Source organism: Seriola aureovittata, chromosome 9 (genome assembly GCF_021018895.1).
Source record: "Seriola aureovittata isolate HTS-2021-v1 ecotype China chromosome 9, ASM2101889v1, whole genome shotgun sequence".
Lineage (NCBI taxonomy): Eukaryota > Metazoa > Chordata > Actinopteri > Carangiformes > Carangidae > Seriola > Seriola aureovittata.
This window is the reverse complement of record NC_079372.1, coordinates 15,313,832-15,327,845: the sequence shown is the minus strand read 5'-3', so window position 1 is coordinate 15,327,845 and position 14,014 is coordinate 15,313,832. Positions and strand designations below refer to the sequence as shown.

The window sequence follows — 14,014 nt, the reverse complement described above, 5'->3', positions numbered from 1 at the left end:
GTGTGTGTGTGTGTGTGTGTGTGAGTGTGTGTGTGTGTGTGGGGGGGGTGTTAGGACAAATCTGTTGAATTCGAAAAAGTGAGGGATGGCATTGAGGAAGTCTTCTGAGATTCTATAAATGAGACGTGAGATTCAGGCTTTTTATATACTCGAGTGTCATGTGCCAACCTGTGTGTTTCTCCGTTTTCAGTTCTACAGCACACAGGTGCATTCAGTGTGTGGAGTGTGTAAACGCAGTAGAGACTTGTAATGTTGTTTGATTTATCTTTAAAAAAATACAGCCTTTACCATACAGTAGAGCACAGTTGGAGGTCAGGACCCCCACATGAGGTCATACATAGATGTAACATGTCACAAGATGATTACCAGGGTTGTAATTAAGAAAGCTTAGTTTTAATTTTGTGCCCTGAGCTGTGGCTCAGGAGGTAGAGCGGCTCGTCCACTAATCACAAGGTTGTTGGTTGGATCCCTGGGCATGATGGGCAAGATACTGAACCCCACATTGCCTTTGTTCCATCAGTGTGTGTGTGTGTGTGTGTGTGTGTGTGTGTAGAAAGAAAGTGCTGTTATGAATCTGTGTGTGCTTTGAGTGGTCGATAAAACTAGAAAACTGCAGTCCATTTACCATTCATAAATCCATAAACACTTCATAAATGGTTTCCAACACACTATAATGCAGTTATAAACAGAGATTGTGTCAATGTGTAATGTGTCAATTTGTCAACAACTTTAACTCCTCCTGTGAAGCACGCATGACTGAATGTTGGCATATGAATAGGACTGACGAGTGACTGAGAATAAGGACTGATGATATAATATAACATCACACAGTTGTAATTATACTTCATGTCTTCAAGGATAGATGCTGACAAATACTGCGCATTAATACATACATACTTTACATGTGAGTTGGGAGATGTTATATTAGAATGTGTTTTATGCGGTGTTAGAACCGTGTGTGCGTGTGTGCGTGTGTGTGTGTGTGTGTGTGTGTGTGTGTGTGTGTGTGAATGCAGAATGTATCTTACACTAGATATGCAGTAGTGGGCACAAAGAGAGAGAGAGAGAGCCCTATTCTTTTTCCCTGTTCTCCTCTCGGATTCCTCTCACTCACCATCCTTGCCACTCCTCTTCAGTCCCCATCCATCTGCCCTCCCCACCTTTCCCCGGACCACAGAGAAGAAATCCCATCCTCTTAATTAAACAAGGACCCCCCCCCCCCGGACAGGGGCTCAAAAGCAATTTGTAACGATTTCCCACAGCCAAGACTTTGATTATACAAGGGCTCTTTATGCTGACCAAGGACTTCTGACCGTAGTTAATCTTCCATTGAAAGCCATTAGGAGTCTCCTTGCCCCTGATCATGCACACCTCTGACCTGCCACCCCCCCCCCCCCTCTCCAAACTCCACCGTCCTCCATTACTGCAAATCTCTACAGTTTGAAAATCTTACTTTTCCTTAAACAAGAAAAAAAAAAAAAATGTTGGATGCAGGATGACTACAGAGTGGCAGTAAAAGAACAACAGGGCTTAGCGGGTGGGGGCTGGGGTGTGGAGCTCAGATTTAGCCTGAAGAAACTTTACAGTAAACTCTTAATTAAATACTACAAGCAGTCCACTCTCACTGCCGGCTGCATTATTCAGATGGTAGCTGGAGCGCCTGAGACGACTGGGTTCAAGCGGAAGTTAGGGAAGCGTGGAGAGCTGGAGGGGCTGTTAGCAGAGATAGCACCTTTTTTTTTTTTTACCTAAGCTAAACATCACTTAGCTTGCTTGCATAGTAGGATTTAGTGAGTTAAGCGGGAGCTAGTTAGCAGACATTATCCCGCGTGTGTATGTAGCAGCTGTACTCGGAGCATTTTCTGGTGCACACACAGCACCAGCTCTGCGGTTAAGACAGTATATCGGTTCTTACATTAACAGACTCTCGGCCGGCGTATTTGACTCGGATCCTGGGCTCCTGAACCACGTCCAGATTGGTTCCTGTGACCATCAGAGGGGTGTGGCCACTTGAAAGAAAAAAAGGAAAAGACAAAGAAGAAGAGACAATTCACTCCATGGGTTTGATAATCATGTTTGTCAAATGCGTTCCCATTTCTCTAGGGAAGATGGAAGAAAAAAATAATAGGATCAGAAAGAGAGACAGAGAGAGAGAAAAAAAAGAGAGAACAACGTCCAAAAGCAATTCTCAACTAAACTTTCTAACATGCTCATGCACCTCGTGAAAATGTTTCACCATCACTCCCATCCTCACTTTCTTTTGGGAGATAATAAGCCTTTTGGAGTGGAGGGTGATTAAAGATGCCCCTTAACTGACTTCACTGGCCACAATCAGCTGGTGCAGATTTGTGTTTTGAAAATAACCAAGGCGTCTCGAGCATCATAGGGATGTGGCGGTGGTCCTGGGCCTCGCAACACAGCAGCAGCAGCAGCAGCAGCAGCAGCACAAACGAGGCACGCAAACAAAGCGAGGAGGGGGAAACTGCTGGATGTGCGGCTCGCCCTGCAGCTGTTTGGGTTGCTTGTTGATGTTTGTTGTTTTTGTTGTTGCGCCTGTCAATGTGACGCGCTGAATAAAGATGCCAGACGAGATTTGTTGCAATAATAAATGGTGGATGGGTGCGTGCTATTAGGCTGTGGGTTCACTATGGTACTTTGCAGAGTGAGTTACTGTAGATGGACCTTGTGCTGTCTATAGGCTCATTAAATTATATACTCAGCTCCTGCAGAGATACGACTTATAGAGAGACGGCTCTTCCTCTCTCTCTCTGTCGGAATACAATATCTGTCTGTCCGCCCACCTATCTATCTATCTATCTATCTATCTATCTATCTATCTATCTATCTATCTATCTATCTATTTATCTATCTAGATGATGTTGGACTAATGTCGAACACACATTGAATTTTGGTTGGAAATGGAAATCGGGGTTGACATCAAAACCCAACTTTAGCTAACTGATGTTGTGCCATTTAGCAGACGTTGGGGTTTTTGCTCACGACTACAATGCCAATAGTTTATATGTCAGGATGGCGTTGGCATGAGACATTTGGAAGACGCTGGAATTTTGGTAACTTTCCGACAAAACTTAAAACCGACGAAACATCAACATCAGCTCTCGTCTAGTCACGTGGCGTCGCAACCTACCTTCAAACAAATATCAACATTATTGGCCAGCTGTGTGCCAGCGGAGCCTTCATTCCCAGCCTCTCTTCCCTCCGTGTGCAGCCACACTTCTGCCGCAGTGTCCCCTGCACTCCGTCTCTAAGCCCACGCCATCTGCTGCGCACTCACACCTCTGATAACACATTGTTCTACTAAGCCGCTATTTCATTTTTCATCCCTCTCCTCCTTTTAATTAGTGGTGTATGGTGTATGTGTATCTATCTGCCAAAGACGTTCAACAGATGGATCAAAACTGTGTTTGATAGGAGAATCTCAGTCTCAATGGTGCCCATCCTCTCCAATCTGTGAGCTGTGGCAGTTCTATCAGATCCAGACTAATTGGAAGAGAACTGAACAGTAATTGAAAGTGCAATATTGACTTGTGTCTGCTTATTGCCACTGGCCTGGACAGGCTGGCTTTAAAGCTCTGGATGGAGAGAGGGAGGGAAGGGATATTGGGGGGGGGGGGGGGGGGGGGGGGGGGGGGGGGGCGCTGAAATCCGTGACAGAAGGCAGAGGGCAGGTCAGTGAAGACGTGGGTAAAATAATATCTAACATGTACAGCCTGTGGAGTGTGTATGATGGTGCTGTGTGTTACTAATACAACAACTGTTCTGACTTTACCTTGCAATGCTCCAGTCTGGTTCAATACGCTGGACTGTAGGATCCTCGATGTACTCGAAGGTGAGGCTCTCCCTGATTTGGGCGTGATCCACGCTCACGCTGATCTGCACCGGGCCGACACCAGACAGAGAGGGGGCAGAGTAGCAAACTATCTCCGTCATGGTCCGGCTACAAGTGAAAGCAGAATGCCAACATTAATGGAGTTATTTATCTGCATCAATACAGAGTAATGGGTGTATCTGAATGTTTTCATTATTTATTATATACACATCCTGAAACATGGAGTTTTTCAGACTTTTCTAAGAGTGCACACCAACGTCTGTGCACACAAACACAACACATGAACACTACCTCCACCACTGTCATATGTGCGTCTATGTTTTTCCCCCTCCCTCTCCACGGCTCCAGGTTTTACCTGCCCACCCCCTGTATTTGTCCCAATTCATTAGCGAGAGGTGAGCTTGTCGTAGCACAGACCCCCCCCCCCCCCCCCCCCCCCCCCCCCCCCCTTCTCCCTCACATGCCAGGAATACAGAGGAGAAACACAAGTCAGTAATTAGCCCCATATCTCATTAAAGCTGGCTTGACTCCTCAACCTTACAACATTACAGTCAGAGTACCGTGGCAGGGCTTAAAATAGATGCCTACAGGAGTGGAAGGAGCGAGAGGAGTGGAAGGAAGGCATACGGGAGCGAGGGAAGGAGGGACGGTGGAATGAAATGAAAGGAAACGGCGAGAGTGAGAGACGAGAGAATTGGAAAAACAAGGGGGTTAGAAACAGAAGAACAGATTGATGGAGAGAACGAGGAGGAAGGGGGTGGGGTGGGGTTGGGGGGGTGGGGGTGAAAAAGAAGAAAGATTCACTGGAGCACCAGGTTTTTCCGGAAGCTATTATTACAAGGTTTGATGCAGTAGGTCATCAAAACCTTATTAAGATTTACACAAGTTTCTGACAGAGGGAGAGAGCGAGGCTTTCCCCAGGGGGATTACTCAGTAATATCAAGGGAAAAAATACAAGAAAGCCGTGAAATATAGCAGCGTATTTAATGGGAATAATTCACATCATTTTGGGAACAAGAGCTCTTGTTTTTTTCCCCCCATTTGCTCACAACGTGCCATATATCTAATATTTTCTGACAGTGATGTATGTAGCAGCTCAAAAACAAACACTGAGCCAAAGATTTGTGATACTATCAGAATATATATGACTGTAAAGGCGTAAATGTTGTTGGTGTTGCAAAATGCAAATGCAAAAAAAAAAAATCTAATACATAAAGATATTAGGAAAAAGTGCAAGCATGACAAAACTATGAAATTCACCCGGCGCTTTTTGACTTTTTTGTTTTTACATTTTTTTAATCACTTAATGCAGGTGACGTCTTTCAACATCCACAGTGAGAGGATTAGCTTCCCTTCCTTACATCCACCTTATATACAGTAATGTTGGAACTGTGAACTGTGAAATTCAAATTTGTCTTTCATTTGCACTTCATTGAATATGAACATTTCACATTTCCACCTCATGTTAATATGCAAGTACAATAAAAAAAAAAGCCTCCATTCTCCATTAATATGCCATGTTAAACAAAAGCCAGATCATGCAGGCTGTTTTAGGAAATTAAATTTTATGAGCTACTAATAACACTTTTATGATATAAATGGGTGCAAGAGGAAAAGTCTCACCCAAAGAACTCGCATGTCTGGTTTCCAAACTGAACGTTGACACTGCTGCCGGCGCCGAGATTTTCTCCCATTATGGTTACTTTTGTGCCTCCAGACTCTGGACCTCTGCTCGGGGACAGACCAGTGACTGTGGGAGTCTGCAAAACAGAGAGATGCAGAGGAAGAGAGGTTGAGCTGTCAGAGTAAATTATAAAGGGAGGGTGAAGGAGAGGACAAAAGCAAACAGAGCCAATGGAAGACTAAAAGAAGGATATTTCCCGAAGTAAAAGGCCCAGCATCTCTGTGGTATCTCTGGAAAACCTCCACGCATTATCGCATATCCCAGGCAAATTACAGTTATTCATATTGCCAGGCCGATGGCAGTGGAGTGCAGTGGGTGAAAAGAGGATAAAACCAGGAGCTCTTAGAGTCCCTGAGAGATCCTCCTGTGTGTTGCTGGGTTGTGTCTGAGTGAGGCATTTTAAAGACAGTCTGAAAATAACTAGCGTTAACAGTGTCAGGCAGGGAGGCCGCCATCACACAGACGAATGGATAAATATCCAAGCGGACAGCCCGTCATACAGGGAAACACACAAGTACACCAACAAGCACACACACACACGCCTCTATGTGCACAAACATAAAACAACAATTTACAAAAAAAAAAAACTAAATGCACACTGCCCTTTTGCTGGTGATCCACTGTTGCAGGCTCATAGGGAGTGTATCTTGTTGGGAAAATTGAAGAACATTACTGTGATGGTGCATTTTCTATTTTTATTTATTTATTTATTTTTTTAGGTGGCCTCCAATACAGGGGACTTGCAAGTGGTGCCAATTCTCAGCTCTGTGAAATATTCTCTGGGGGAATACCACTGCTTCCCAGAGTAGCAGCTGTAACACTGGGGAGAAAAAGTAGCAGAAGATTTACTACAGGAGCCAAGAGCATCACTCTGACACAACTCAAAACTGTCAGCTAAGTGTGACTTCCAGGATGCAGGCTAAAGCAGGTAACTCGGAAGACAACGGTAGTAATTACTGGCTGCTGTTAATTGTTAAGGGAGCACTAATTGTGAAGGTGTGAGAAAGCGCAAATGGGGAAAGTAGATTATCTGTTAGCTGCAGGCTGGGCAGGCGGCAGATGACAGAGACAGGGAAATGCGCTGCGTGAATGGGAGCAGATAATGTTTACCTGAGTGCTGCATTTCATTTTAGCAATTTGTTTGTTAATCTGTCCTTCTTTCTGTCTCATGACCCTGACCAACCATCCAATCACGTTTGATCTATTATTTTAATTTCCATCTTTGTAAGAGCTACTGCTGAATTTGCTGCTGAAGGTCCCATACTTTACACTTTTCTGTTTTTTTTTATTTGAAGTGTGGATATCCATAAGAAGATATATTTATGGTTTTAAGTACCAAAAACCATCTAGTTTTCATCTCCTCTCTCAGACTTCTCTCTGGAGCTCTAGTAACAACGGTTTGGTGAGCCAATCAGAAGAGAGTGCTCTGAGCACTGTTTTCTGAGTGATCAAATAAAGGTATAGCAGATATCAGGAAAACACTCAGAGAAACCAAATCCTGCAAAGTTGGATGGTGGGTCTGGGTGGGCTAGGTTTTGGGTATTACTGAGGGGCATAACTGCTTCGTTGTCACATCACAAAGTTACGGAAGTTGCGGCGGCTTGTTTTAAAGCTCAGTTTCTGAATACAAGCTTTTTGCATTTCTCTGTGGACTGAGAATTTTGACACTTTCACAGTATCAGTATAGAATGTAGATCTGCTTTATAATCAAATATAACATGGGACTCTACCTTTATAAAATATGGGACCTTTACAAATACGTAAAACACTGTAAGAGCTCTCAAAAATGCAAAAACATAAATACCTCCAAGAAATCTATGAATATATTATTATTTCTGCCATCCACTGGGTGATGCTTAACTTACATAACGCAGCTCAGCTAGTGAGTTGTAAAGAGTACATTGATTTGCAGCACTAGGGAAAACACCATTAGTGAAAAAAAACAATGTTATATTAACTTAACTCCATAATCTTAATTCAACAAAGACAAATAGCATCTACAACGAGAGACCTGCGAAGATCAGTAATGAGGACTCCCTGAAAATCTTGTGCAGTTAATGGAAGAATGTTACATCCAAAATAACAACAAGCATACACAGAGCTGCTTAATTACACTGTTGGTAGGCATGGCAACTCACACATCATTATTTGCCTCTGGTGCAGAAACGATTACTTTGCATGCAAAGTACAAAATGACTTTTAACTGAACTAAATGTATATTCTGATTCAGTTTAATGCATCTCTTTTGTTTGTCTCATGTTGACAACAGCACACTTTATTATAGTTATATTATAAGATGATATGGAACAATATAGAGAATCATACCACAAAGGAGTAGAGCTGTGAGGAGCGAGCCCTGAGTTCTGGTCTGCACTCTCCAACACACAGCTGGACTGGACCGGGTCTACTGTCTGCAGGAGCTGCATCCATCTGACAGACAATCCTGCAAAACGACACAAAATGATTCTTAAAAATCACTCTACAAAACAAAGTTGAGCCAAGAGAATTCTATTTTTCATAAAAAATAACTTAAAGCTGAAAAAGTTGTCTGTATGTTTGAATGCTCGAGTGAAGTTGGGAGAAAGTAATCAAAACACTCCTCCGCTTGATATCGATTGATCTCCCACTTTAAATGCAATCCTCTTTTGTTGTCTCACTCATTTCATTACGGGACACATCCAGACATCGACCAGGACCCCCTCGATGACAGTCTTTAAATGAGAGCAACGCTCCTCCTCCCGCCTTGGCACTCCAACACACACAAACCCAGAGTGAAGTAAATTTCCCCACCAACAACCAGGCACCCGACAGCGCTGGTGCTGTGCCAGTGCGGCACGTCTAATGTAAATCACGCGGCGGGATCAATAGAGCTTTATCATACCGCGTGATCAGGTGTCACCCAGCGCTGCAGGTGACTAGATCAAATGACATAATAAAAATGGGGACGTCTATTGATTGGTGGTGCCAGGGATTAATAAAGTACAAGGAGCAGTCACGGGGGGGGGGGGACGGGGGGGGGACAGAGTATGTGGTGAGGCAGATGGCAGGGGCAGGTACGAAAGGAGCAGATGAAGCAGATGTGTTGTTTCTCCAGAGCTGATCACCTGAGCTACAACAGTCTACACCGGGAGCAGGGTTGGATGAACTATGTAGAGGAGAGAGGGAGATTTACTCACTGACAGAGCTGATATTTTCTGCTCATTCGCCCTCCAGAGAAACAGAGACCGACTTGCTCCCCCCACCTGATGCCCTGATGTGCTGGTTGTTTTGTGAAGCTGAATATTTATGGAAATATGTTTGGCTTTTCAAAACTGAATATTTTTGGGTCTCCATCAAGTGGCCTGCTCTGTCCATAAAACCTGAGGGTTACTTTTAACCTGAATTCTTACTCTTGATGAGGACTCAATTTGGCCTTTATAAAAAAAAAAAAAGAAGAAGCTTCAGAACAGAATCAGCCCTCGGAAAAAATGTGCTTTCTGTCTGCTGGAAAACACAAAAGTTGAGACTTGTTCTTCAAAGCAGGTGTGGCTTTCACACACTCCTCTGAAGTAGTAACATAAAAGACACATAAATATGTATGAATTTTTTTTTCCTTCCTTTTTTTTTGTCCAGTCCAGTCAAGTCCATCATTGGATGCCATGTGAGTGAATTAAGACTTGAAACAAACAGCTACAGTCAGATAAAGACATGCATATAATGAACACAGAGCCAATACATGACCCCAGAAGCACTCTGAATAAAAAGAGCACCTCAGAACAGCTCAGAAGACTCCAACTCCTTCGAAGTTAGACTAAAAAGGTCATAGGTTAGTTTTTTAATTTGGCTCAGTCTATTTTTTTTTTTACATGCCATATAAATGAATTCCCTAGCTTGTCCCCAATTGGATTAAAGTGCTGTCAGATCAGTGCACTGCTGACAAATTGTCCCCTACAGCCAAGCGGCACATAGTGAATTTTAATTACAACTGGCCAGTAAAGAGCAGTGAAGGAACCGCGGACGCTCTGTATGTCATTACACCACTGTATGCATGAGATATATGCTTTTCAAATACCACCAAAAGCTGGAAACAATGTGTAAAAATAACCAGTGAGTACGTTGCAATTGTGCCCGAAAGCACTTGAGTGTAAGAGAATATGTATGTGTGTGACATATGTGTCGTAACGGCACTGTAAGACTGAAAGTGTGCGTTGCAGCAATGGCGCAGTGCTGAGCTGTTCTCTTTCCGAGGGCAGAAGTAGGCCAAGGAAAGAATTAGGGTTAAAGGGTCCTCTGAGAGCCATGACTGTGATAGCCTGTGTCTCTGTGTGTGTGTGTGTGTGTGTGTGTGTGTGTGTGTGTGTGTGTGTGTGTGTGTGTGTGTGTGTGTGTGTGTGTGTGTGTGTGTGTGTGTGTCAGCTGTGCCTAAGTGCGCAGCTATACATTTAAAACTTTACACCACTCTCTAACTGACTCTAGGTCAGTGGGGAGAGGAGAATATCACACAACTGAGAGACAGGCCAATTATTTCAGAGCATTTGTCTTTCCTAAGTAAAAGAAAGACTCTAAAAATATTACAATGATATTTCTATAGGGAAATGTAATGTCTGTGGTACCCAGTAATGGGTTTAAGCTGTACTACAATTTTATACTTTTTTTTTTTTTTTTCCTCATAACATATTGATTTTCCATGGTGTAATTATTTAACCTATAGTTGCTACATAATGAGTATTTTTTGCACCGGCTGTATGGCACCATATGAAATTTATTACAGGATTAGTTTTTTTTTTCATAAAGAATTGCATTTTCTCCACCCAAAGGCAATCCAAGATAATCTTCATCCAAATATGCTAATATATATATATATTTAGGGTAAAGCATGTTTAGCAGTATTTGTGTGTGCATCCTTGCCTTTTCCCTTGTGGAACCTGAATCAACTGAGGAGGTTAAACAACCATAAGGCACTAGGTGTCTTACTCTACACATGTCTAGCCAGTGGGGGAGGGGGAGTTGGTCAAGTAGAGAAGCACAGGCCACGTTTCATTAGTTCAGGGTGAACGGGACAGGCTTTAGCGTGATGTATGCACAGCATGGGACAATTAGGGAGGTAAACAGAAGTAAACACACACAGCTGTTATGGGATTGTTGCTGACTAGATGAGCTGCAGAGAGAGGGAACCGGGCTGGTGTGCTGCGGGGCGGGGGGGAACGGCAATGTTAGGTTCCAGACTGTCTGGACCCGCTCCAGTTTTCATTAAGGCAGAGATGATGGGGAAAGCAGCTATTTGTTGCAATACATACATGTTTATAATGATCAGAGTTCGTTCAGTGTTATACCCCCATACATAACGTATCAGAACCAGACTCTACATACACAACGTTAGGAGTGTTGATTACTGATTTGCTGCATGTTCATTATCTTATACTGTAGCTCTGTATTGAGTTTACTATCAGGAGATTTGACTTGCAAGTTGTGTTGTTTACAAAACCGGATAATTGCCACGTATTATTCCCATGCTGCGTTGTGAACAATACATGGCAACTGCTTTCAGTTAACTCGAAGGAAGAATTAAGTCTTCAAAGAGTTTTCGATCCACATAATGACTAATAACAACAGTTTTAAAATAATAATAATGCTTAGTGTTTGTCCTGTTTGCGTGACTTACTGCTCAGCGATGATGTAGCCATCCTCTACAGGGGTGCACGTCACCCCTGCCACCTCCACGTTGCCCACCATGTCTGAAAAGGCCAGACCGAGGTTCGTGCCATGGATGGTCACCCGTGTGCCTCCCTCCGGGGGTCCGGCCACTGGGGTCACCTGTAGGACATCAACAGCCAAAGTCAGGGAGAAACCCGCAAATGTTTTGTGAAAAGTGACAATAAAGGATGTTTTTTTTTTCTCTCTCTCTCTCTCTTCAGTTATGGGCGTGTCTTATGGAAATCATTACTGTGCACAGGTTTCCACGGATGCTCAAGGGTAAATATGCTCTTTCGGTCCAGGTGGCTGTAAAAGCAATTAAGAGCACTCTCCACGCCTGCATCCACAGAATGTCAGAACACGCCATGAGTCATTGTGCCAAGAGTCTGCTCTAATCACAACAGCAGCTAATGGCACCGTGCTTTGCAGCTCTTTTCTCTTTGAATATGGCATCGCAACCACGCACACACTAACGCACATGAAGATCCCACTTTTTAACTTCCTGTAGACTATACAACAGTTAATCCAATAAAAGAAACTTCACACTTAAAGCAGTATGGGAGGCGTTATTAACATTCTGGATTCACCTGCACAGAATCTACTGCTGTTGCCATGGATGATAAATCTAACAAGGGGCCATATTAATGCTTAGTGCAGACCACCTACTCATAAAATACAATATGGCTGCCCAGCATGACCTTGGCACACAGTGGCACACTGCCTTCTGTGCTGCAGAACCCTGTTGAGGCTCCGACCTGGCCATCATCCAGCCCTTTAGACAAAAGAGGAGCACAGGAGGAGGAGGAGGAAGGAGGAGTGAGAGCAGAGAGAGGGAGAAAAAAGAGGAGGGAGATAAAGAAAGACAGAGAGAGTAGACGACGCTGTTTGGCGAGCAGGGAGATAGAGGAAGCTAAGAAAGAGGAGGGCAAAAGGGAGGAGATGACTGTCACTTTGCTGTGTGGAGCTGCTAGTGCTATGTAAACAATCAATAGGCTATTACTGGCCATGCAAGCAGAAGGGCTAAAACCAACAGCCAGTTGTGCCGCGCTTACTGAGCTGCAAAGCACAAACCTGACGACGAACTTTTCTAGAGGTGCTGCACAATCTTCCCTCCCCACACCCCCAACACCCACCGGGGCATTGCGGCTTCCCTGTGGGACGCCGGCATTGTAATCTAGATTCAGTGGACATTAATTGCTCTGGATGTAAAGTAAGTGTGTCACTGCACCGCCTGAGGGGTCTGAATACATGAATCTTTTAGCACTGCTTGGGCATGCAGGGTATGGGGGGGGGACACACACACGACATAATGGCTAAATATATCCATGTCAGGCAATGGCAGCAGCTATTCGAGTAGACTTAGTGATGGTTACATAAGCAATGTAAGGGCCTGAGAGAGAACAAGACTGAGAGGAGGGGAGACGGGGGGATTGGAGACTATAACCGAGTGAAAAAATAGAGAGCAGAGAAGAAAAAAAAAAAAAGAAAGGGAAGGGAAGAGGAGGAGAGAAAATGGGATGAGCAGCAGGGGGAATGTGGATGCCACTCTGCTCAGTCCTATCAGCCATGATAGATGACAGGTGAGGCAGGGATGGTGACAGGACAGCGGTGCCGTATCGTAGACGAGGCCTGCTAAAAGCTTGGGAGACCTCCTCCTTCTGCCCTTTAGAGATTGAACCCTTCCCACGGTGGACGAAGCACATGAAGACAGTCTAATCCATGCATGAAACCTATTTGACTGAGGCTCCCCATTGGCAGATAGAGCCCCGATTCATCAGTAGATCATAGGAAGAAAAAAAAAAAAAGAAAAAGCACCACTTCAAAGGCTCAAGCCACCGATGTCTGTTGGCTGAGAGGCGTTAGACAAGTGCCCGTCTTTGTCTCTGCATCTGTATTTCTTACACAAACAAGTGGACTAAATCTATAAAGGAGCCTCCTTGTACATAAGACTCCTGCCTATAAACCAGATCCTAATGACCTTTACAGACCGGAGGGAGCCTACTGCATTCATGTACTGTAGATAATCTTCGGAGGGGCGGAGTACGTCTTTATATTTCACTGCAACATCCTCCTCTTTGCATCTCTTTGCCTTCTTTTGCTTTCTGTCTTTCATCATCTCGTCTCCCTCAGGCTAGGTGACACATCCTCCTCCTCTAAGCACCAGCTTGCTTGTTTGTCTTACCACACAGACTTTCAGGGAGCGAAGAGGAAGAGGAAGGCTCATTGGACATGCACGCACACCCCGCCGCCCTTACACCCCCCTCCCCAACCCCCACCCCTCCCTCGTTCCCACCCAGTGCTGCCGTGCCATGCTCCCTGTGTAATCCTTTTAGGAGCAGTGCTGCTGCCCGGCTGGCATTGTCACACTGTCGATAGAGGGTAATTCCCAGCAAACAGCCAGTCAGCTTGCGCACTCTCCACGTCGCACTCTTTGCACTCTCTCTAGCATAATCTAGCTCTCTCTAACTTGGGGTGGGGGTGGGGTGAGGGGGGGGGGATCAGAGCATTGGCCATTCGCCACCACATTTTCCTTAGACATTCTGCAGGATTTGGCAACAACCATAGAAAGACTAAAGAGGGGTGAGATGACCTAAATTGAGGAAGAAGAGTCATTCTAATCCACGAGACAGAAACTTCCAGAGAAGAAAAGGGTCTCTTTTGAGAAGATAATCTACTAGACTGAGCAAAAGGAAATAAAAAAATAAAAAAACTGTGGCGATGGTTGGAGAGAAATGGCCCTCAACGTGAGCAGCCTGGGGATGTCTGTCAGTGTGGTGTTGACTTATTCAGCTGAAGTAATGGTGGGT

At 44.3% G+C, this 14,014-nt stretch overlaps 1 protein-coding gene across 1 annotated transcript in view; it reads right to left on the bottom strand.

Moving 5' to 3' along the window:
• plxna2 (plexin A2) overlaps positions 1 to 14,014 on the bottom strand; it is a 180,517-nt gene that overhangs the window by 40,484 nt on the left and 126,019 nt on the right. Inside the window, exons 13-17 of the mRNA XM_056384398.1 lie at positions 11,176 to 11,327; positions 7,860 to 7,977; positions 5,474 to 5,610; positions 3,791 to 3,958; positions 1,916 to 2,009 (exon numbers count right to left, since the gene is read on the bottom strand). Of these exons, the coding sequence (XP_056240373.1) occupies positions 1,916 to 2,009; positions 3,791 to 3,958; positions 5,474 to 5,610; positions 7,860 to 7,977; positions 11,176 to 11,327 (669 nt within the window). The remainder of the gene's footprint in view (positions 1 to 1,915; positions 2,010 to 3,790; positions 3,959 to 5,473; positions 5,611 to 7,859; positions 7,978 to 11,175; positions 11,328 to 14,014) is intronic.